The sequence below is a fragment of the Trematomus bernacchii genome, unplaced genomic scaffold (assembly GCF_902827165.1).
Source record: "Trematomus bernacchii unplaced genomic scaffold, fTreBer1.1, whole genome shotgun sequence".
NCBI lineage: Eukaryota > Metazoa > Chordata > Actinopteri > Perciformes > Nototheniidae > Trematomus > Trematomus bernacchii.
Window position 1 is genome coordinate 19,932,662 of NW_022987593.1, and position 25,827 is coordinate 19,958,488.

General features: G+C 41.7%; 2 protein-coding genes across 2 annotated transcripts in view; both read left to right on the top strand.

Annotated features, from left to right (window-relative positions):
* The window catches only part of mfng (MFNG O-fucosylpeptide 3-beta-N-acetylglucosaminyltransferase), a 37,044-nt gene extending 31,792 nt beyond the window's left edge, over nucleotides 1-5,252 (top strand). Inside the window, exons 7-8 of the mRNA XM_034130092.1 lie at nucleotides 1-24; nucleotides 4,731-5,252. The exon at nucleotides 1-24 is cut by the window's left edge and continues 62 nt beyond it. Coding sequence (XP_033985983.1) covers nucleotides 1-24; nucleotides 4,731-4,782 — 76 coding nt within the window. The 3' untranslated portion in view covers nucleotides 4,783-5,252. The remainder of the gene's footprint in view (nucleotides 25-4,730) is intronic.
* LOC117482071 (B-cell receptor CD22-like) overlaps nucleotides 1-25,827 on the top strand; it is a 1,109,798-nt gene that overhangs the window by 501,423 nt on the left and 582,548 nt on the right. The window lies entirely within an intron of this gene.

Genomic DNA, 25,827 nt, shown 5'->3' on the forward strand with positions numbered 1-25,827 from the left:
CTCTAAAGAGGAAGACCCCTCCAGGTTCGTCTGACACTCCATGAACTTATCGTTTCATTTAAAAATGGGATGATCATTTACTAAATCAACATCATGCTGTATCGAAGAAGTCTTACAAATAGAGATTGACACTATCAACTCATTAGGGACTACTACTTACTGAACTAATAAGCTAAGTGAGAAGTAAGTCTCATTTTCTCATAGACTTCAATACAATCTACCAGGAGTCATATTTCCATTTCCCCTCACTGTCTCTATCTCTATTCTTTATATATGAGTTTGGAAACCGTTGAGAACAGTTTCTTCTCTCCTCAGTTCCTAAAATATCATGCAAACACACACTTTTAAAGCGCTATCAAAGAAACAAGTGGTGATATAACGCCACACACCGAAACAAAGGTGCACAGTCGCCTACAAACACAGTTGGTTTCTTCTTGACATCTCATCCTCTGTTACCCCGGGTATATCTATTGACATTCATTTAGATCTTTCCAGACATCAGTGCAAGAATGTTACAGAATATAAACTATGATTTGCAAATAGCATTACTAAACTCATTCAGATAAGAATATTGTAAGAGTGGGAGGCGTGTGGCGCAGTGGGCTAGTGCGTTGGTGTTGGGATCAGGGGAACACAGGTTCAAACCCCACTGCAGTCAGCATGTCGTTGTGTCCCTGAGACACTTCACCCCAAATTGCTCCTGTGGGAATTGTCCACAGTATTGAGTATGTAAGTCGCTTTGGATAAAAGCATCTAACAAGTAACAAGTAACATGTAAGAAAATAAGAAAATGCTATCAATATTAAATAATAAGAAAATCTAAAAACTAAGTTGTGTTGACAGTCTGATTGTCTGTCACTGTTGAGGAGGGTAAAATAATTGATAACAAAAAATATTACATAGGGATACACAAAGATGGCAAGTATTTCAGATGTTCCCCGTTCAATATGAAATATAGAATAATATCAGAAAAGTGTATATCTCCAAATGTTAAGAAATCATTTAAAACCAAAGCAGAACTGGGCTGAAACAATTTCCTTAACTAAGTAATGATAATAAAAGCAGATGTAAAAGACTAGGTCAGAAATGCAGAATATATTCTAGTCTTTAAAGGTCCCATGTCATGCTTTTCCGGTTATTACCCGTCCCCTTGTGTGTTATGTAGCTTTTTATGCATGTAAACTGCTAGTGGAGCCTCGCAGATGGGGGTGCTGCAGCCCCCTCAGCACCCCCCCCTTCCCGCGTCCATTCGCGATGTCTCGCTGTCTCGCTGTCTCGCTGTCTCGCAGACCCCAGGCAGCAACCAGGAAATGACACCAGTAACCCAGCTCACACTGTCCGCTCCTCGAGCCTCAAAGGGCGGAGCAGCGAGCCCCGCAACGTCCCGCCAACACGGCACCCAGACCCCACGCAGCATTCTCATCTGTTTGTCATTACTGGTGTCATTTCCTGGTTGCTAACAAACGCCATTGTAACACATAATCACTGATGTTCCGCTGTAACGGTGATGGACTCATCAGAACAGAGTGGACGAGCTGACCAATCAGAGCACACTGGGCTCACAGGGAGGGGGGGGGGGGGGGCAGGAGCTCCAACAAGGCGTGTAGGACAGAGAGTGAATACACAGACTATACAGAGATGCTGTATGAGAAACCAATGTGAGTTTGGAACATTGCACAATATAAATCTATTCTAGTAGACCTCAACAATGGAATTATGATCAGTAGAAATGGCCATGACATGGGACCTTTAAAATGTTCCAGGATCCAAACAACAAGCTAATCATTTATTCTTCCACCACAACGTACTCTCCACCAATTCTTATTAAAAAACTTTTATCAAGTTTTTTAAGATTTTAGAGAAACTAATAACAGAACAATGGTCTCCTTGCCGGGGGTAAGAAGCCTAAATATTCCAGTGTGATGATATTACTGTCTGACATATTCATTAGACGCTCTGCCGGGCTATTTTTAGCTGCTTGAGCTTTCTCTCCTTTGGTGGATCATCTGTATCACCGGCTGCTGAGAGGACGACACAAAGTCACAGTAACTTATTGTCCCCAGATCCCACACTGTGGATAATACATTATATCTGGATTGGGAATTAACTACAGAGCTATTTCCTATAACGTTAAAAAAGGCTCTATTAAGCCTAAAATCCCTGTGTTCGCCTCCATTGGACTCCTCTGTTTACTTCAGGATTATAGTGCCATCACTATGTAACACTCGCACTTCTATTGGCTAGAGTTCCAAGACATTGTATGTGATAGGCTAAGGGGCAGGACATTTCTAAGCGGTTGACCAATCACAACAGAGCCTGCCAGTTAACGAATCAGAGCAGACTGGGCTCTGGTTTCAGACAGAGGGTGAAAAGAGGTGCTGCAGCACAGGCAGAGGGTGTTTCTCAATGTCGAGTATGCTTGCTTGGTAACACATGTCTTCCGAGTCACTTGCTTCAGAAGCGAGGCAAGAATCCTTCCTGGCATTCGGAAAACGAAGAGTGGAACAGGCGAGCAAGTGTGCAGGTGTGCGTCATATGAGAGGCCCCGCCTTATATTACGAAATTGCTCCGTGCGCAAAGCATTGTGGGGGATTTTAAGACCGCGGAGTCTACACATGTGCAGCCTCGAAATTTCTCGCTACGAAGTACGCCGGGCTCGGTAGAATTCCAAGTATGCTGGACATGGGAACAGTCCTTCGGCGGCACTCGATGACGTAGTATGCTTGAAATAGTGGCTCTGAAGCAGCTTTACTCGACATTGAGAAACACCCAGTATGTGAAAAATAAAGAGCTTTTTGAACATTAAAGCATGGAGACATGTCAGAGTAGAGACACTACATACTGATATACACCTGAACATCAGCAGGAGAGGACTCTTTAAAGTAGAGATACTACATACTGATATACACCTGAACATCAGCAGGAGAGGACTCTTTAAAGTAGAGACACTACATACTGATATACACCTGAACATCAGCAGGAGAGGACTCTTTAAAGTAGAGATACTACATACTGATATACACCTGAACATCAGCAGGAGAGGACTCTTTAAAGTAGAGACACTACATACTGATATACACCTGAACATCAGCAGGAGAGGACTCTTTAAAGTAGAGACACTACATACTGATATACACCTGAACATCAGCAGGAGAGGACTCTTTAAAGTAGAGACACTACATACTGATATACACCTGAACATCAGCAGGAGAGGACTCTTTAAAGTAGAGATACTACATACTGATATACACCTGAACATCAGCAGGAGAGGACTCTTTAAAGTAGAGACACTACATACTGATATACACCTGAACATCAGCAGGAGAGGACTCTTTAAAGTAGAGACACTACATACTGATATACACCTGAACATCAGCAGGAGAGGACTCTTTAAAGTAGAGACACTACATACTGATATACACCTGAACATCAGCAGGAGAGGACTCTTTAAAGTAGAGACACTACATACTGATATACACCTGAACATCAGCAGGAGAGGACTCTTTAAAGTAGAGACACTACATACTGATATACACCTGAACATCAGCAGGAGAGGACTCTTTAAAGTAGAGACACTACATACTGATATACACCTGAACATCAGCAGGAGAGGACTCTTTAAAGTAGAGACACTACATACTGATATACACCTGAACATCAGCAGGAGAGGACTCTTTAAAGTAGAGACACTACATACTGATATACACCTGAACATCAGCAGGAGAGGACTCTTTAATTTATTGAGCCCTCTTCTTTAGGAACAAGCATTTATTCGCTTTTTCTTTGTTCAATTTTCTCCAAAACTTGTTCTACATTGGAACGGAAAAGCACCTTTTTAGGGTCAATGCAGACTCTGACTTAAAAAAGCTGCTCCTGTTTAAAATAAAGTTATACTGGCGGTCGTGTTCCAGTCCCCTGACTAATGTCAAAGTGTCCTTGGCAAAATACTAAACCCCAAATTGCTCCCGATGGCATTTCACAACGGTGCGTGAATGTGTGTGAATGTGTGTGAATGTCTCACCTGAGACTAAATGGCACCTTGAATGTACGGCAGCCTCTGAATGAATGTGTGTATATGTAAAAGTGCTTTGAGGAGTCACAAAGATAAGATGAAATAAATCTTTATTGATACCCGTAAGGAAATGCAGGCGTTTAAGCAGAAACAGGAATACGATTGAAACACAGGATCGCACAGCCAAGAGTTCATGCAATAACATATCAACAATAGTTTACATAAATGAGTAATTTTAGATATGAAAATATACATAAATGTCTGTGTGCAAGTGCAAGTCCAAAGTAGGTACATATGGTACAAATCATATGTGCAAAGACATGGAAAGCACTGTATACATATATCCATTTAACACATACTGTTATGTACAAAAAGAATACTTACTACTTAAAAAACATAAACACAATTTCATTGATTCAAGACTGATCAGGTTCGTTTCTCTTCCCCTACCAAAGAAAGAATTAGAAACCCCTCAAAAACCTTTCTCAAACGGTTTTCTCTTTCTGTTTTGGACAGTTCAATGACTATTGCACAAATGACTTTTATATTCTTCTAACCAACCAGCCGTTTAAAAAAAAAATGGACATGTCAGTAATATTTAAAGAAATATATTAACATACAGGGCATAAGACAGGACCCGACCAACGCTCACTAGCAGAAAGCTTTTAAAGATCCCTCTCACCTCTGAGTTATTTGTAATCCCTTCTGTCCTCTGCAGGTTTAAGACCGTCCACTGCAAGCTGTATCCTTTCACCAGCTGGTGTCCTTGAGAGAACTCCAACTTCCCAACACACAGGGGAAACCATCGCTAATCCAGCTGAGTGAAGCACTTTAACTGGGATTGGTCTGAAGGATTTTATTTGATGGAACAATTTGAGATGCAGACACCAGAATTGAAGACTCTGAAACTAGAGATGAGCTTCGGACGGAAAATCTGGTTTCTCTTGACATGCTTAAAAAAGATCAGATGGACACTTGTGGACTTGCAAGAAAGGATCTTGATAATGAACGGGTCAACTGTGAGTTACAAACACACAGGTTTATGGCGATTATTTGTGTCCTTACTATGTTTTGTTTTTCTGGAACATTTTATCTGTGATTAAGAGAAGCACTTAAGACAAAGCAGCACTTCAGATTTTTACTGGAACTCCATCCCGTATTGTTTACAAAAACAAAAATGAACTTGTACATATTTTTTAAAATGTACTCACATTTCTATTATTAAAACTAGATTTCTATATTTGGTTTCACATTTTACATTTTCTGATGGTTTAAACTACACGGACTGAAGCTCTCCTGAAGTGCCGTCAGGTTTTAGAGGTAGATTTGCTGAATCTATTTGAGTTTTTATTGACTTTGTTCTTGGCCTTGTCTTTTCTGTGGTCTGATAAACAGTAAATGTATTAAATTCAGTGCAATTTCCTAAGCTACTAGTCATAGGCATTTTCTATCAGGACAAACCTTAATTACAAGAGATGTGACATAGCCCAGGTGTGTGTGTGTGTGTGTGTGTGTGTGTGTGTGTGTGTGTGTGTGTGTGTGTGTGTGTGTGTGTGTGTGTGTGTGTGTGTGTGTGTGTGTGTGTGTGTGTGTGTGTGTGTGTGTGTGTGTGTGTGTGTGTGTGTGTTTCTTCCACCCCTCCATCTGTCTCTCTGTTTACTCAGTCATGTCCCTTTTGGCTGTGCTGTCTCCTTCAAGGCCTCTGCTGAAAGTAAAATGAACTTCCACTCATTTTTAACCTCGATTATAAACAACAACAAACTACTGAAAGCACAAAGAAGATCACAACTGACTCCATTAAAACCTGATCCCCACTATGCCAACAAGGACAACATTATCAGATGATGTCAAATAGATCCATAAAAAGAGAAGTCAAAATAATAAAACATGTTATTTGGAGGCGCTGTTTTCCGGACAAAAAGTCAGAATTCTCCGATTTTCCGAAAAAGCCATTATGATGTGAAATGGACCCATAGTTGTTCATATGTAAAATAATAATGGACTGCAAGGTCTAAACTGAAATATGAATTCATAAGACCAAAAATAAATGAAGGTCAGTTAAGACCAAACTCAAATGAATGGTTCGAACATATCACAAACGATTGTATTTCTAATGACAAACAGAAATGACGGGTTTGACCACCTGACTGAAATAAAACAGGGAAAAGGAAGCTGAAGGGAAGACTAAACGTGTGTTATGATGATAATCAAACCGGACTGATCTTGCTCTTTGATTACTACCTGAATATAACATGAGAGTAAACTGAGGAGATAGACATAACAAACAAGGAGAACAGTTTAAAAGTCTGACGGCAGCACGATCGGTGATTGGCTGTCGAAGATGTAGTACAGTAACCTAAATAGCCACACCCACAATCTGCTTTTTAAATGCAGCTTGAGAAATGCAGAAATGAGAGAGACAATTAATAACGTAGGTAGGTCTTGACTTGCACTGAGTTTCATAAGAACATGAACAAGCGAACAGAGTAAGAACGATTGAAGTACAAACAGGTACATTCAAAACCACGACACACACACATCTGCAGGCAGAGCCTCATGCAGGTTAGACAGATCAGGTCCAGGGCAGGAATACAAATATCACAATGACATGCTCACACACTGAATGTGAGTGTGGGAATCCACCGAGGAGAGATGACACTCCTCCAGACCCCCCCCCCCCCGGGTTTAGCTTGTTTGCTGTGAATTGAGATGTGATGAATACAAATACGCTGCTGCAGGCGACCTTGTGTGAAGTGGATGGAGAGTGTTTGAGAGTGTGAAGGAATGACTGTGTGGCCCTGGCACATCTCTCCATCTCCACCAGAATACTGAGCCCCACATTCGGAGTAAATAACACAAGGGCTGAATGCGAGGCGACAGCTTGCTGCAGATGTAAAATCAATTTCCCTGCAGTGGCTACAGAGTAAAACTTTTTTATATTCATACTTTTCAAAGGGGAGAGGAAGGTGATGAACAGTGTTTAAAAGGTGTGTGACCATTGAACATGTGTTACACTAGTGTTGGACATGCTGTACGGAACATTTAGAGGATGTTTTACACAACCATTGATAGACTGAATGTCTGTAATATTGCGCCAACAACAACAATCACTTACAGGTAGACAGCTGGCCGTTCATTTGATGTCGCAGATATGGGAACTTGGCAAACATCTTTGTTTATCTTGTCATTTTTAGCCATAGCTGTACAATTAAAAAATACATAATTAGAAAAGGTATAAACGGTTTGGTTGTATCTTACTCCTTTTGATAAACCCATTACAAACAGCAGCGGTTAGACTTTTCATTTTCTTTAGTTTGTGGCCCAACAGGTATTTTGAGTCTTCAACCTAACATAAAAGTGTTGTTATAAAAGCATCAAATGTGAATTTAGAAAAACCAAAGCCAGTTACTGTGGTACTTTAAGCCTAAATCTGGAACTGAAGATCATTGCTATCATCTCAACATTTTAATTCATTATTTTCTGACTGCTAAGATCTATGTTATCCCTGCTTACACATCTGGCAGACATGATGTTACGTCTTCTGATTCTGTCGAAGTAAGTTCATAATACTTCTCTTTTAGCTTTGTTTTGGTCTCCACCAGCTCCTGAGATAAATATCTCGGCCAAATATTGCACTTTCATGTTGCTATATTTCTTCTAGTTGCTGTTTGCTAATGGGCAGTTATAGCGTCAGAGCATTTCTGACTGAAACCATATCACAGCCTCCAGGTTTACTGACCCACAATATGCAACTCATATAATGTGTGAAACATTTCATTACATTTCATTTCATTTAGCTGACGCTTTTATCCAAAGCGACTTACAATTACAGGGACATTCTCCCTGGAGTAACTGAAGGCGCCTTACTCAAGGGCACACTAGTGGTGGTGTTCCTGGCGGGATTTGAACTCACAACCTTCCGATCTTCAACCCACCTCACTATCCATTAGACCAGTGGCGTCGCCTGGCCTGGGCATCCGGGGCTTTAGCCCCGAATGTTTTTTCTGTAGCCCCGGACAATTCTCCCTCAATAATATAATACATTAACCGTGCTTTACGTGAACCTCATCATGACACAAGAGAGGACGGCAGCACTGTAATTTCCTGGGGGGAGCATCCCCCCAGACCCCCCTCGAGGAGGTGAGCCCCCCACTCATAAAAAATACCACTTTACCCCTGCCTATATGCCGTGAGCTGATTATCGAGCCTTCATTGTAACAGTCGCGGGTGTACTGTGTGTGTGCGTGTGGGGAGTGTTGCAGTGAAAAATGCTACTGTAGTGCCGCCGCCACTGTGGGCTAAGCCCCGAATGTTTTCAGGTCCAGGCAACGCCCCTGCATTAGACCATCACTATCCACTACTATATGTGAAACTGTACAAACATGTATTGTTGATGGGGTTTTATACCCATTTAAAATTGTTTTTATGTGATGTTTCTTGTGCACAATGCAACTTTTTATGAGGTCCTGTTTTTAAATTTAGCCGATTACAATCACTTTAGTTGATTCAGTTAAATGGCAATTACATTTGTTTGAATTTGAATAGCTGAGTCTTAATTCAATTACAACTCCCAGCAATGATCAGGGTCCAGATTTAATACACTCTCACTAAACTGTGGGTGTTTCTCAATGTCGAGGAAGGCTGCTCCAGAGCCACTATTTCAAGGATGCTACGTCATCGAGTGCCGCCGAAGGACTGTTCCAATGTCCAGCATACTTGGAATTCTACCGAGGCCGGCGTACTTCGTAGCGGGAAATTTAGAGTCTGCACATGTGTAGACTCCGCGGTCTTAAAATCCCCCACAATGCTTTGCACACGGACCAATTTCCAAATCTTTGGCGGAAATCGCGCTCCATTTAAGGCGGGGCCTCGCATATGACGCACCCCTGCACACCTGTTCCACCATTCTTCGTTTTCCGAGGCTAGGAAGGATTCTTGCCTCGCTTCTGAAGCAAGTGACTCGGAAGACATGTGCTACCAAGCAAGCGTCCTCGACATTGAGAAACACCCACTGTCTCTCTGCTTTGACTTGTGTGCTTCAGGTTGCAAACAAATGGCAGATGATAGGTAGGTAAAAACACAATGAAAAAAGATGGTTATATTAAAAAGGCAACAAATGAAACCTGACACGATTTCCAATGGAGCCGTTTACCAAGTATTTGTCTTACATCCAACAGCATTTTACAGCTACGTTTTATTAATAAAGTTTCAAAAGTCTGATTTAAAGTATGTGGCTCTGAAACAACAAACCCATTTCTTGTGATCATAATCATGGAAAATGTCTCGAGATAACACATTGCTTTATTTGTTTGTGATTTCATGTGCCAAATTAATATTTTTGGTGCTCATGAAATCTGTAGAAAGAGCGGTGGAAAATCTGTTCAGGCATCTTGAACCGATTTTTGGCTGCTATCGCCTCTTTTTATTTGATTGTTTGTCTGCTTGTACACAGGATATCAGTGGAAATGGATGCCTTCTCCATCGTTAAAACCTTCATCCTGCAGATTCTCTTGGAGGATGAAAGTGTTCTTAGCAATGCTCTTATCTATCAACGTTGACATCATATAATGAACCTGGCCATAATGTAAATATTCATCTTGCAAATGTGCACTTTTCCTCACTGTATCTTCATTGGCTTGGAGAACCTTTAGTATACACTGTGTATGTACATCTCTCATATTCATTTGCACAGACATGGAGCTCATCCAAGTGTGAGAAAATGATATTTCCTGCATCCCCCTCCCCTGTGTTTGTCTGTTCCCTGGTGCAGCAGATTTATGAGCTCAGCTGTATATAAAGCAGCTAACTGTGGCTGCAGAGGACCAGGTCAATTGGAGGCAGAGTGTTACGGCTGTCAGAGGAACGATCTCTCCGTCTCCGCTGTCCATCATATTAAATCGACCTGGCCTTGTAAAGGATAGCCGGGCAGAGAGATAAATGGATGGTGGAGGCTGCGATGAGAGGAAGAACGATTGAGAGGCGTCTGGTGTCAGGCCAAGATAGAGAGGGAAATGTATGGAATACAGAAACCTCACTTTGAATTAAGGTTGAGATCGACTACTTTTAGTAAAAGGTAGTCGATCTCAACCAACCTACCGCATCTTTACCCACACCCCTTCAACCCCTCATTCCCTTCAATATATTTGATCCTTCCCTCCTGTAGTGTTGTCCTTTTGTATGTGTATCTTGCTTTATTATAGACAACTCAGGAGACAGTGAGTATCGTTTGTTCTGATTGAATAACTGGTTGGAACAGGACCTTCGGGGTTGATATTCTCATTTTGGAGCTGATGAGTTTCCTCATCTGGTGGGTCAGGAAGTTGTAGATCCAGATCATCCTCTTCGTCAGTCATTCCTGAGTCAGATCCAATAGGAACTGAAGGTGGGAGCAGTTTGAAGTGTGAGGAGTTTCGTGTTATCTCATGTCCTGGGCGAGCTGCTGTCACCATTGATCCTCTGATCTTCACGATGGTGTAAGGTTTGCTTCTATAAGGAGTCATGAGCTTGCCTTTGATATTCTGACGGCATAGCACAATGTCACCTGGTTTGAGGATCGAAGGTCGAGCTCTGTTTTTGCGGTCGGCATGCTCTTTCATGCGCTGCTTGGCACGCTGATCAATATCTTGGTGTCAGGTGTGTGATGTTGAGTCACATGAAGAGTGGGGAGAGTGGTGTTGAGTTTTCTCCCAAACATTAACTCGGCAGGAGTCAGCTGTGTAGTACCGTGTGGGGATGCACGGTAATTTCTAAGAAAACTGTAGAGGTTCTGTTTCCATGGTTTTCCTTCAGTGTGTGTGGCTGTTATTGTTTTCTTCAATGTTTTCATGAAGCGTTCAGCTTCTGCATTAGCTCTCGGCCAATACGGTGTTATTTTTCTGTGTTTGAATCCGACATAGTGGCTGAAATCTTTGAATGGCTGTCCATTGAATGGAGGTCCATTATCTGTTTTCACCACATGGGGGATACCATAGGATGAGAAGATTCTGTCCAGTTTGGGAATCACTGTAGTGGCTGCTGTGGACTTTATTATCTCAACTTCGGGGAACCTGGAATACTCATCAATAACCACAAGCAGGTAATCACCTGATGGGAAAGGTCCTGTAAAGTCAATAGAAACATTTTGCCATGGACCTTTGGGAAGTTCAGACATATTAAGTGGTTCCATGTGATTCTGGGAGGTTGCTGCTTGACATGGTATGCAGTGTTTTATCATCTTTTCCACCATTTCATCTATGCCTGGAAACCATACCTTTTCTCTTACCAGTTGTTTGGTCTTAACAATGCCAAGATGACCGTCATGGGCTAGGCTTATTGCCTTATGTTGGAGAGAGGTAGGTAGCACAAGTCGTGTTCCTCTGAGAATGACATTCTCTTCAGCGTTGACTGTCAGTTCGTTTCGTAGGCGGTAGAGTGCTTTCAGCATTGGATAATCAGTGTAGTCTGAGTCCTGTGGTGCATGTCTCCAGTGTCCTGCACTCAAAAAATGCATCACTTTACATAATGTAGGATCATTCTTTGTTTCAGTTTGAACTTCTTCAAGTGTCATTGCCTTTGGAACAACATTGTCGATGACAAAGTTGACATATTCCTCAGCCATGCGAGACGATCTGCTTGGTATGTTTCCCTCAATAGGATGTCTGGACATGTAATCAGCCGGGTTATCTTTTCCAGCTTTGTACTTGATAATGTAGCTGTATGGTTGTAGTCTTAGCCGCCAGCGTTCTAACCGAGCTGGGGGTGTGGCTTTTGGGTTGTTGAAGATCAGTTCAAGCGGTTTGTGATCTGTGATGACCGTGAAGTGTGACCCATAGAGATATAGGTGGAAGTGTTCACATGCCCAGAGGATTGCCAGAGCTTCTCTCTCTGTTTGAGAATAGCGCTGTTCCACTGGTGTGAGTGCTCGGCTGGCATATGCAACAATGTGGTCATTACCCTCTTTGTCAGGGCTGTGCTGGCTGAGTATTGCACCTAGACCAACAGGGCTGGCATCAACCAGTAGTTTGGATTTCTTCCTTGGGTCAAAGTAAGCCATTGTAGTGTTTTCCATCAGCTCTGATTTTAGCCTCTCCATTGCTGACTGTTGTTGTGGTCCCCATGACCAAGTAGTGTCTTTTTTTGTTAGTTGACGTAACGGTTCAGAGATCGTGGCATAGTCATGAATGAAACGTGAGCAGTATGTTATCATCCCGAGCAGACTACGAACCTCTGATGCATTTTGGGGTGGAGGAAGGTTCTTGATGGCAGTGATCTTTTTAGGATCTGCAGATATGCCTTTTGCAGAGAAAATATAGCCAAAAAACTCAAGCTCTGGTTTACTGTATTCACATTTATCAGCATTGAGTGTGATATTTTTCTCCCTCAGTCTCTGAAAACCAGCTTTGAGGCTACTGTTGTGCTCTTCTTGTGTTTTCCCATACACAATGATGTCATCACTCATGTTCCTGACGTTGGGAATGCCATGTAGCACTCCTTGAATGACATTTTGGAACACTTCAGCGGCAGAGTTAATGCCGAAGTTCAGTCTGGTGTACCTCCAGAGGCCAGTGTGTGTAGTGAAGGTGGTGATATACCTTGAATCTGGATGTAGCTCAAGTTGATGGTATCCAGCATTCAGATCCAGCTTGGAGAATACTACAGCTCCATTCAGGTCGTGGATGAGGTCATCCACCGTTGGTGTGATGTGGCGCTCTCGCTGTATTGCTGTGTTCGGCAGGCGCATATCCACACAGATGCGAACTTTGTCAGGGTTCTTTGGTTTTGGTGTAGCAACTATCGGAGACACCCATGGCGTTGGGCCACTGATTCTCTCGATGACTCCTTTTTCCTGTAGCTGGTTTAATTCTGATTCCACTCTTTTTCTCATGTGGAAAGGAATCCTCCTGTGTGGCTGTGTCACAGGTTGCACTGACTCATCAATGTGTAGCTTCACTTGAAAATCTTTGAGTTTTCCTATGCCTTGAAAGATGTCTTGGTACTCATGGAGGAGCTGGTTTGGGAATGAAATAGGCATTTCCGTGGACATAGAGTTTACAACTTTCAGAAGTCCTAGTTCTGTTGCTGTCTTTCGACTCAGCAGTGAGCCATGGTCACCCTGTATCACATAGAATGTAGCTGCATTTACTGTTGAAGTAGTTGAATGGACTGCAGCTTTAAATTTTCCTCTCAAAGGAAGAGCAGTGGATGAGCCATATGGATAGATCTTGGCAGCAGATGGTTGCAGTTCGCAACTGGCTTTAGCTCTTCATAGGAAACATCATCTAATATGTTCACTGTCGCACCAGAGTCAACAATAACATTTATTACTGTGTCCACAATTTTTATTTGTGTACGTTTGTGTTCTGCTTTGTCTTGCAGTGTGCATACAATATACACATAGTCATCTTCTGCTGAGCTGTCTGGAGTGTCTAGTCTCTGTGTCTTTTGCTCAGTTTGTTTCTGCACCTGATGCACTTTGTATTTCGGTCGGTAATGTTGTTGTTTTTCTGCAGCTTTAGGGGTATAATCTTTGTTTTGTGATCTGCAGCATCTTTGGAAATGATTTAATTTTCCACATGCTTTACAATCTTTCCCCTTTGCTGGGCAGTTTGCTTGTCCTCCCTCATGAGGAAAATGTCCACCACAGTTGTTGCAGGTTTTGTATTCATGCTTCACATTATTATATTTATTGAATTGTTTATGACTTTGGAAGCTTTTCTTTTGTACAGCATGCACTGGGAATTCTTTTTGTGATCTTCCTGTCTCCATACCTGCAGCTTGTTTGTCTGACAGTTCTTGAGCTCTGCCTGCATCCAGTAGTTTTTGAAGTGTCATGTCGCTGTCCTTTAGCGCCGCCCTGCGGAGGCGCGCGGAACTGCAGCTTAGAATAATCTGTGACTTTATTTCCTTATCAGTGTCGGTAAAGTCACATGTTGACGCCAACTGTCTCAGTCGCGTGTGGAAAGCATCCAATGTCTCACTGTCATTTTGCCTGGCTTGTCTGAAAATATAGATCTCATATTCAGTATTTACTTTGGGGCAGAAATAGGTTTGCAGGCTCGCTATGGCCGTATCGTAATCATCAGCGTCTCCCGTTCCTGGCAGCGTGTCAAATATGTCATACACGTCTGATCCAGCATAGTGCAGCAATAGCGCACGTTTTTGTGTATCCTCCTTTATATCTAATGCCACTAGGAAGTTGGTGAACCGTTTAATCCACCTTTTCCACCTCGAGCCTACAGAGCTGGGTTCAGTGTGCACATCAAACTGCGGGAAATGTGGGAGATTGGCCATGGTGCGTCTCGTGGCTGGCTAGCTTGTTAGCCTTATGTGTTAGCCAGCGTAGTTCGCTTACCGCTTATCCAGAATTGTGGGTGTTTTATTTCTCTTCCCTCATTCTGCGATGTGTTGCGGCATCCTCGTCGCCAGTTGTAGTGTTGTCCTTTTGTATGTGTATCTTGCTTTATTATAGACAACTCAGGAGACAGTGAGTATCGTTAGCCGTGCTTTATTCACGCTCTCGACTACATCATAACTGGTGTCACACATATAACATTCCGGGTATTCACAACTCCGGACCAAAGAGTATGTCACAACATTACACCTCCCTACATCCCCTTCATTCCTCCCTTCCTTCATCCATTTATCCCTTCAACACTTTAAACCCTTCATCCCTACCTCCCAACATACCTTGATATATGTCATCCCGCCCTTTTTCCATCCCTTCCTCCCCTAGACATGTGATCCTTTCTTCCCTTTGTCCCTCACTCCATATACCCCTTCATTATCCCCTTACTTCATCCCTTCATAACTTCAATCCCTTAACCTGTTAAGCCAGAGAGACCCCGGTACCGGGGTACTGCCGCAACATCTTGCAGGAAACAGTGTCTGAGGGCATGTTCATTTAATAAAACTATGAATGTTTTATATCCATGTAACGGGAAGAAACTCATCAAACTGATCATTTTTTTTTTTTTTTCAAAAGAAAACCCACAATGCTAACACTGAGCCTCTGAATTAGCAACGAGCGAAAAATGCTAACACCTTACTGCACCGAAAATCACTCACAAAACCTTATTATTTATCTTTTCACCACATCGTTTCACATCGTGAGGTGACACAGAATCTAACGACACCGACATTACCACTGAATTATACGTATTTGCGACGTTATAAGCAAAAACGGACATCAAAACAGGTGACGCTAGGTAGCTAAAAATGCTAACATTTTTACCTTGGCTCTGTAGTCTCTCCAAAGTGGTCTTCAATGGCATTAAAACGATAAAAACGCTGCTGAAGTTAATCCATAGGTTAATCTAATGTGTCTGTCCCTTTGAAATGATTTCTGATAATCCATAAGCATTAAAACTGCTTTTCCGTTTCTAGATGTCAAAGCTAGAGATAGGTCCACTCTGATGCAAAATTACATGCGCGAAGCCAAGCCCCCACCTCTTCTCTTCACAACGTGTGTGTGTGGGGGACTCCCCCTTCGATTCTACTGGCTCTAACGGTCAGAAAGAGGTGTCAACCATCAACATCGAGCAAGGGGGGCCAGAGATATGGAAAATCCACCCAAATCACCCCAGAAGTGGTTTCTTTTTGCTAAATCTCTCTAAAAAGGTCAAATGTCACTTGTTTTGCATCAATCTTGATACAGGGTACTTATTATATGTTGTACTTTGGATTCCTAAAGCTTTTAGTCTACTAACCCATCATCCAAGGGTGGTTTTCACTATAAGTAAAAAAGAATCTTTGGACGGACACTATAATTTACAGTTTTTTACTATGTAAAATCTGAATTTTCTTTAAAATAAAATACATCTATATTGATTCTGACTTTTCTACATCCAACTCACAGGTTTATCATTACTTTGAGAAAAAAGATTATTAATTTAACCCTTTTAGAAGGGAAGATATGGTCATTTGTTCTGGGAATGTCATTTTCGAGCCTGAGACCTGAAAAACAGGCTCAGGGCTTAACAGGTTAATACCTCCCTCCCTCCCTTCCTTCCTACATAACTTTGTCCATTTCATCCCTTTGTCCGATATATTCCTCCCTCCCGACATCTGTATCTCCCTTCATCCCTTCGTCCCTCCTTACCTTTGTATACTTCCCTCACTTTTTCCTTTTTATCTGGTGCATACTTTTTGTGTCATTCTATGTGAGCTATTTAGGGTTTTGTTTTAAGAGCATACAGACATCTTTCATCTTCATCAATTCAATAGCTCCTGTAATAAAAACCTTACCTGACATCCTTGCTAGTGAATTACTCTGTCAACAGATATTCCAAGATGTGTTGAATTGGTGAATTGCTTATTGTTATATTTAGGGATCATGTTGTGATTTACTGGTGTAACTGTGGTATGATAGTATCTGTGATTGCGGAGAAAATCTAGATTCAATGTAATTTATTTGGCTAAAAGCTGGCAAACAAAAGCACATATTTAAAGATGTTCAGAGAGAAATAATCTTCATCTGTCTTCCAGTTTTTTCAGTCTGTCAGTTCTACTTTGTATCCTATTCAAACAAGCTTTATTGGCGCAGATGTCAAATATCAGCGATATTGCAAAATATATGATCTGTTTGTTTGCTATCTGCCTTTTTACTCCACGATGTCTGCCTCTGATGTGTGTTTCCATCTTCTGTCCGCAGCCTCCTGCTGTTAAAATCTCTCGTGATTTCTCAATGTCAGTCTATTCATTTCTCCATTTCTCCCCCCTCTCTTATCCCATCAATTTTTCTCCCTCTTTGTTTTTGTGTTTCCATATTTTATTTTCAGCTTCAGTTGTCTCATCGCTTACTTCCTCTTTCCTTCCATATCTCCGCCTCAGTCTCTGCCTCTTAATGGAAAGACATCAGATACAGCAGGTGTGACTGTGCTGCCAGCCATGATCTCTGGTTTGTTTGACAGAGGGCAGATGTGAAGGGAAGAACGGACATGTTTACTGCTACTCACATGTCTCACTGTGAAAGTCCTCACATGTAATGGATGTATGTGATAAAATAAGGACCTCAGTTACTGCACTGTGAGATAACTAGACAACCAACAGCCTCCAGGAGGTCAATTCATCTGGACAAGATTTAGTCCGCCACATGCACCTGTGAAACCACAATGTGACTTTTTTTACACTCTGGTTTCTGTATTAATAAACCAAATGAGATGTACATTACATATCATTTGTGTATGTATGTAACGTGTTGATTAGCACAAAGCTTTAGAGGTGCTTGTTGGTGTTATTTGTTATCACCCTATTCCAAGTCTTTATGTTAAGGTAAGCTAACGTGATGCTCGTGGTAGCTTTGTATTACCATACAGACACGAGCACGGTATTGATCTAAATGTAACTTCAAGCAAGAGTGCAGATTTCACACTGTTCCTTTCACACTGCAGTTTGGCCTGCTTTCAGCCCTAGATTTTTTTACCTATGCATACAAAATATGGTGATCAACAAAAATAAAGTGTTGAATATGTGCATGTCAAAATTACAGATGGAGTCATGCAAGGACTTGTTAAGGACTGACGGCTTCGGGCCTGGTAACTCAGCACTTTAGTGAACAGTTTGCACTTTATTAGCGTGATTGCACAGTACAGTTTGGCTTTACATATTTGCACATTTTATATAATTTATACTAATTATTGAGGTAGTATTTATTAACTGATTGGACCGTGTTGATTGGAATGTCGTCTGGCCGGTGCTGGTCGGGTCCTCGGCTCCGCCTGAGAAGATGGGGGAGTTGGCGAGAGCGCCAAGAGTATTTGTGCTGGTGTAGAAATGACAGCGGTTGAGAGTAATCAGGGTGCAAATAATATGTTGAGGGTGTATGGGTCATGACGTTGGGTTGCATTGATTGTACGAGTTGCCACTGTGTGGAGTTGACATGTCACTCCCCCATGTCTGTTGCTGCTGATTGTGTGCACCTGGTGCCCTGTGTTGTCTCCTCCCCCCTCACCTGTGTCTTGTTGATTAATTAGTGTGTGTGTATTTAGGCTCTGTGTTTCCTGTTTGTAAGGTGGTGTGAGATCCTTGTGGCTGGTGACTGTGCTCACAGGAACAGCAACATTAGCCGCGTTCACACCGGAGTACTTTTCACCGTACTTTTCGCGTTTAGTTCCGTTAGTACCCCTTATGTCGCGTTCACACCAAAAAGAGCACTTAATCTCGGGAACTTTTACCCCCATTTTTAGTGCCTGCTGAGAGATGGTACTTTCCTGGGGGAAAAAAAGTGCCCCAGTTCTGATTGGCTGGGCAAATTGCAAACCACGCCCCGTAAAACTCTGAAATGTTTTGTAGAGCCGCCATTTTATTATCCTGGCATTAGCATTATTAGCATTAGCATTCGCCCAGTGCACAAACGCAAAGAGACTAACTTATGGCCACACAAAATAAAACATGGGAGCGGTGGAGATGAGGAGGTGTCGGCGTTCTGGCGATTTACTCGGAAGGCTTCGGTAGAAGCTGCTGGGAGTCCCAGCAGCTTCTACTGAAGCCAGTCCCCAACTCCGGGGACTTCCGGCCTGGGACTCCGGGTGGCAGTATACGCTGTGAAGTTGTTTGCGGCCTGCCAGTAAACCCAAAGCAGAAGAAGACGAAGTGACGTCAGCGGCTCATTTGCGTAATCTTCCCTCAGGGAAAAGTACTCCGGTGTGAACGCGATCTGTACTAAATGCCCTGGGGTAATAAGTGCCGGCACTAAATACGGCAAAGTACTTGGTGTGAACGCGCCTATTGAGGCTGTGTCCTGTGCCCATGTTTAATAAATGCCCACACCGGGTTATAATTTTGGACGTTCTGCCTCTGCCTCCTTGGTCGGGCCGCTCAACGGTCAGCTTCACAAGGACTCAAAACTCAAAATGTAGGACTTGGGTCTTTGCTGGTTGGTAATTTATTTTGCCTTTTGACAGAACCCCTGTTTTCTGTCTTTATGCTAGGCTAAGCTAACCTGACACTGGTGATAGCTAGATCTTTACGGTACATATATGACTGCAGTGTTGATCGTAATGTAACTTAAGCAAGAATGCCAACGAGCAAAGTGTCAAACTGTTCCTTTAAGCAATTCTTTTGGCAGCTTTTGGCCCAAGTAAATCTGTTCATGTACAATAACTATGCCCTGGTTAACAGAAAATAAAGTTACAAAATGACAGATGGAGATGTTATGACTTGTTAGGGAGCCAAAACTCTTAATTTTGAAATTGGGACTTGACTCAAGACCTGCCGGTCTTCATTTGGGACGTACTTATGACTTGCAAATCATTGACTTGGTCCCACCTCTTAGTATGGACCCTGAGATATGACTGTTACAACTTAAGGGCAAATGATAACAGATAACTCCCCTTTAAATCGATTAAGGATCTTTAGAAGCTAAAATGATTTCTGTTAAAGCAGGATGCTCGTGGCAGCATTGACGAAGTGGATCTAAAAAGGTCAACAGCGTTACAATCCCCTTGTTCACAGCACCCTTCCTACACTTCAAATTTGCTGACAGTTGCTTCTGCCACAGGTCAGTGAGTCCACTTATGATGGATTACTCCGAAAAGTCTGCATATAAGGCATGCTCAATGCAACAAATAACGTTTAGAAAATGCACAATCTCTTGGAATGATCAACATATGAACTTGCTGCTCTGACTGGACTGATGTAGGAGAAAAGAGATCAAAGGACAGAAAGGTACTTTGTCCCAATGCAAGGCTTGGATCCTATGAAAATGTCTACATCAAATATATCATTATCGGTCAACACCAAGGCCTGCCCTATATGAAAGGATCCAAGACATTTTGCCAAGAACTTTCTTTTGCCTTAGCAGTGTTGCTAATTAAAACGGATATTAAATAAGAGATACGTAACCTTGGTGCTTTGAGGTGAGGTTTGTTGAGGCTTTTCGTAATGCAATAATGATTGATAAGAAGCAAAGCAACACCTGCGATGAAATCAAATCAAATCAAAATGTATTATAGCCCCAAATCATAAGAAATGCTTCAAAGCGCTGTACAAAGCAAACAAAAGCAAAGACAAAACCAAAATACAAACGTCATAGCATAAACATTATAAAAACATTATACATATATACATTGCCATGTGATAAAAGCATGTGACTGAAGTGATGGTAATGTCGAACGGAAACTAGGTGGTGGTGATGAGGTTGAAAACTGAAAACAAAAACATTGGTGGGTGAAGGTGGAGGCAGGCATGGAAGGAGGGTGCAGTTGGGAAATGGAGTCCCAGAGACAGATGGCAAGGGGTTGCTGGGAGAATTCTCGGTGCCATTATGAAACACAACAAAGCACGCAACTCCAGCTGTGAGCGGCACCAAGGGTACCGCCAACAGCCACCGAGAGGCAGCAGCCTGCCAACAAACCTCCACTAATGAATGGAAAAAGCTGGATTCATAGGCACCAGGGAATGGAGATGGGAGCGGTATACGGCCTCTTCTGCATTACACGCTCGCCTGCATTATCAAGCGGTCATGGTGAGGTTTCATGTGATCCGTGGATTAGATAGATTTGCAGACTGATCACCAGTGACGGGAGGGAAATGGAGGGAGTGGATTTCTGGAGATTTCATCTGGTGGAAATGAGGGAGGCGACGACAAGGTGGAAAGTGACAGAAAGAAATGGGGAAATAACACAAGGGAGGAAAATATGAGGTTGAAACAGAAAGAAAGGGAAAGCAAGGAGGCAGGAAAGGAGCAAAGGAACCAGGTAAACAACATGAAGGTAAAGAAAATGCAGATTATTACATGTATAAAATAGAAACATACAAAAAGTCAGAGATTAAAAATACTATAACAAACATGTTTTTTGTCCGAATTTGTACACTACAAAAACTCAAAATCTTACCAAGTATATTTTTCTAACATCTAGTCAGAATATGACTCTACACCTGATATAAGACACAATAACTTCAGAAGTAACACTGCAGTGAGATATCAGGTCTTGTTTTTAGACAATGCATCATCTTGTTAAGTAAAACAATCTCAGATGAAACACATTTTTTTACATATGTATTAGAAAATCACCAACTAACATCAGAAAACAGAAAACCTTTGAGTATTTGCGGCCACAACATTTCCTGATTCTGGTGAAATATAGTTCAAAATGAGTTCTCCCAGATAATTACAAGATGTGATTTATCTAAATATCCCTTCTTATTTCAAGAAATCTTACCAAGCACATGTTCACTTGTTCTATTGGCAGATTTTTGTACTTATTTCAAGTGAAAACAGCTTGTTTTCATTATTGTTTAACTTGTTTTTGGAGCAGCATGTTTTCCAGTGTACCTTTGATTTCACACTAGATATGTATTTCTGTCCTCAGATTTCTGTTTACTTGTCATGTCGATCAGGCTTCTCCTTTCCATACAAACCAACAGGAGAAGAAGGGTGAAGCTGTGAATTTGTGTGTTATGTGTGAGTGTGTGAGTGTGTTCATACCGTACTGTACGTGTCCTCTCCATACCCCATTTAGCAGTGAGAGGCAGGCAGGAGTATTCAGCAACCAAGCCAATTTCAAATTCCATTTCGGCTCAAATTAATCGAGGAGCAGGAGACTTTAATACCAAACACTAGGATTCAGCCGGATTTTCAAGGATTAGCTTCTCTGTCGGTGATTTGCTGCTCCTGTCTGAGTGCTGCTTGACCAGGAGAGATGCATTTACAGTGTAATGCTGGCAATTAAGATAAGATAAGATTTGTTTCCCTTACAGCAGCATACAAAACAAGGCGATGCACAAAATTAGCAATTAAAAAAAGAAGAAAATAAACAATTATAAAATAGAAACATGTCAAAAATATAAATAAAACAGAACTAAAGAGTAGAAAATATACAAGTTGACCGTGAAGATACAAATCTGTAAACTATCTGACAAATAAAACACAATTGAAGGGCCAATTGACAGCTACCACAATATAAAAGTAGGATATTATTTACATTAAGTGTGCAGGATTTAGCATTAGCATTACTCTCTTAACCATATATTGTTAATAAACAGGGACGTTGTAGAGTGGTGCAGGAATATGTCCGAAAACACTGTAATGAGTCAGCATTTTAGCATTTATGCGTGTCCCTCATCAAAGTCAATTGTTTATTTTTTGTATAAATGTTTTGCTCGATGCCTGAAATAAGGCCTGTGGTCAACCCAAGCTTAAGATGTGTCAGTAAATACCCCAATAGTTAAAGGTAGGGTAGGTAAGTTTGAGAAACCGGCTCGAGATACATTTAGTGTTATATTCCATGGAATGCTCTTAACATCCCGATAGCAATGAATATCTTAAAGTGTTTTGACAAAAAATCCATAAAAAAATGTCATCTGTGGAAGCCGTAGTACTGTAAAAAGTACGACCAGGGGCGTCGCCTGGACCTGAAAACATTCGGGGCTTAGCCCACAGTGGCGGCGGCACTACAGTGGCATTTTTCACTGCAACACTCCCCACACGCACACACACAGTACACCCGCGACTGTTACAATGAAGGCTCGATAATCAGCTCACGGCATATAGGCAGGGGTAAAGTGGTATTTTTTATGAGTGGGGGGCGGACCTCACCTCCTCGTGGGGGGTCCGGGGGGATGCTTCCCCGGGAAGATTTTTTTTTTAAATATTGAAGTTAAATGCATCAATCTGGTGCACTTTGAGAGCAAAATGAAGAGATCTATGGATACCTCTCTCAGCACCCATATGAAGCAGAACTGTAAACAGATGTACTTTTTCTTTATGGATATTTTACTAATCACTCTCCTTTTAAACTCTATTCTTGTTTTACTGCCATATAGTATTTCATAACTGTTTTTCCTTTATTCTCTTTTTTTTATAACTATAATGGTCATATGAAGGTGTGCCGCGGAAATAATCTTTTGAATAATTTGTGACCAAACCGTTTGAGACCCACTGAGATAACTTAGACTAAAGTTATGTATCTAAACACTCAGAGAGTCCTTTAGCTCACCTGAGTCTCTCAGTCTGAGAGGAGAGGACTCACCTCCAGCTTCTTGTGGAACAAACAGCTCCTTATGTCCGTTAGTGCAGCTAGCTAACCAGATGCTAACAACACGGTCCATGCTGACACCGGTCTCTCCCTCCCCCTCTCTCCCTCTCTCTCTCTCTCTCTCTCACATGCGCTATTGCCACACACACACACAGAGCCGAGCTTGAATGACACACGTTTATTTCCATGCAACTCTCTGATTGGTCTGGTGTCATGCCTCTGTTGCATTCACTGAACACGGGAAATTACAGTGCTGCCGTCCTCTCTTGTGTCATGATGAGGATGGCCTACCTGCCTGTCAGCCTTCCATCTGTGCACAAACTTATCTCGTGCCCTCATTGGTCATGTGCGCGTTCGTGTGTGTTGGAGGAGGGGCTCTATAAGGAAGTGGCAGATTTTCTCCGGTTGTGTTATTTCAAATTCTAGCGATCTCGAGCCGGTTTCTCAAATTTACCTACCCTACCTTTAATGTCTGAAGCTTTTACATGTCTAAAAAACGGTGGTTGCTAACAAATGTCTAAATGAGACTACTGGAAGCCATAATGCTGAACATTACATTTCATTGCATTTACACTTATACCATTATAAAAAGTGTTGTTCATTTGTGGATATAATCCTGTAGATATCATAACATTTGTTTGAGATTATTTTCTGCAATAATCCAAAATCCAATGGAAAAACCCCATTGGCTTTTGTCATGGGAGTCTTGCGATGCTATCTTCTGGGTCGACCTACACACATACATCGTCCCAGCACCAATCAATCACTGTGACAACATCCATTTGTTTGCAAGTTTGAAGTTTACTTATGCTCCCAGTTAGATGGTTATCTGTGCCATACATTTATCAGCCAGTACATCAACACCTCAACCTCACAAGATACCGAAACTCAAAGATTGTTGATTTGGATATCTTCTCTCCGTGATGCAAGATGCTCTGACAGTGAGCTCTGAAAGCAGCGAGGCTTCTCTCTCAGACGCTGGGATCAGATCTGAGACCGCTCCAATTATAAAGGACACTTCAGGGCGCAGGCAGCCAGTCCTGGCAGATTTATCTCACAGCTGAGGCACACACTTATAAATGGGTTTTCACTTCCACACTGCTCTTTTTGAGGGTTTGTTTGTGCCACGATCTGATTTGAAAACATTTCTTAAAGAATGAACATGCTGTATGAAAGTACAGCACACATTTGTCCATGAATTTACACCAGTTTAGTAGCTGGTGAAGAAGATCAGACACCAGATCTGAGCCAGATTGTAGTTTTTATACTGATTTTCACATGTGTTTTTCAAACTAAAATGTATGTCAACAGAATTTGAAAGACTTTAAGATAAGATAAGATGGACCTTTATTAATACCTGTGGGGAAATTCAGGAGTTTAAGCAGCAACAGATTACAGTACAGATTCACACAAGATTAATACAATTAAAGATAACAATAACATGTAAATTATATAGGCTACAGCAGGTAAGTAACTGTTCAAATGAGAAATTAAGAAAGAAGAAATTAATTAAATGAACATATATACATATTTGAGTCCGGATTGTTAAATATATTTAAATTAATGTGTGCCGGTAAAAGCCCAGCTAGACATTTTGGTTCTAAAAACATTCTGAGAATGTTACCATTCATTGTTCTAGGAATGTTTTCAGTGGGAAGTTTTATTTTGGTTCCCAGAATGTTCTTCTGAAAGTTAGGATAACGTTCTCTAAAAACATTCTTAAAATGCTTGGTAATAACCTTTTTTAAATGTTTTTGATAACATCGTTAGAACATTATGCCCTAATATTCTTAAAACTTTTTCAGCTGCAAGTTAGATTTTTTTATGTGACCAGAATGTTATTATTTTTAGAGTAGGATAACGTGCTTTGTCGTTCTGATTTATCAGAAGTCTTTTTTTTTTTTTAAAGCTGCGACCAGCAGCTAGGACAAGTCACTGTCGGTGTCACATGTACTGGAGGGGACCCAGATTCAGACTCGGAATCAGCTGGTGAGCGTAACATTTGTTTATTAGAAAAGGGGAGCTGGGAGTGGAGGTTGGTTATGGCGGCAGTGGGAAACAGTTGTTCCAGGGTGGATGGAGAGGCCTGGCTGGTCTTGAGAGTGTGGCAGGCCTTGGATTCCTCCTGGGAGAGACATACAAATGGCAAAAGCAGGCAAAGTTGTAAAAAAATCTGCTGGCAAATAGCTAGAGCGGCACGCAACAAACCGTTCACGGTAACAATCCGGCAAGGAATGAGTGCAGGCTGCAGGCTTTCATAGTGTGGCTGATGAGCAGGTTGCAGGTGTGGTTGATTGGAGATTGCTCCCAGCCGTGTAGAGCAGACCAGCAGGCAGGTGGGGGGGGGAGACACACACAGTATCAAACACATACAAACACTAACAGGGGTTTCAGGGATGGGCAGTGACAGTCGATCCGTTCTTCTATATGTCTGTCAGTCTCAAATCTAAAGGGTGCAATAACAATTTGTATCCACTGTTTATACGCAGCCCTCACAAACCACACACGGCCAGATAGCTTATCTAACAGTTAGAACCTACATATGAGACACAACCTTTATAGTCAGAAAAAAGTGTGATTATTTTCTGATATTTTACACATATGATATTATGAACACTGTGGGCCTACATACCTTAGTGTGATTATAAGTGCATGTGAGTGAATATTTGCATGCACATTTTTTTATACGTCCTATTCATTGTCTCAATGCGCTCATACGGCCATTATGCAAATGCACCTACTTGGCTGCCGGAGGAGAGTACCAACGTTAATCGGCGATACTCAAATCAAATCAGGTTTTATTTATAAAGCACATTTAAAAGCGATTTTTGGTCGAGCCAAAGTGCTGTACATGTAATAAAA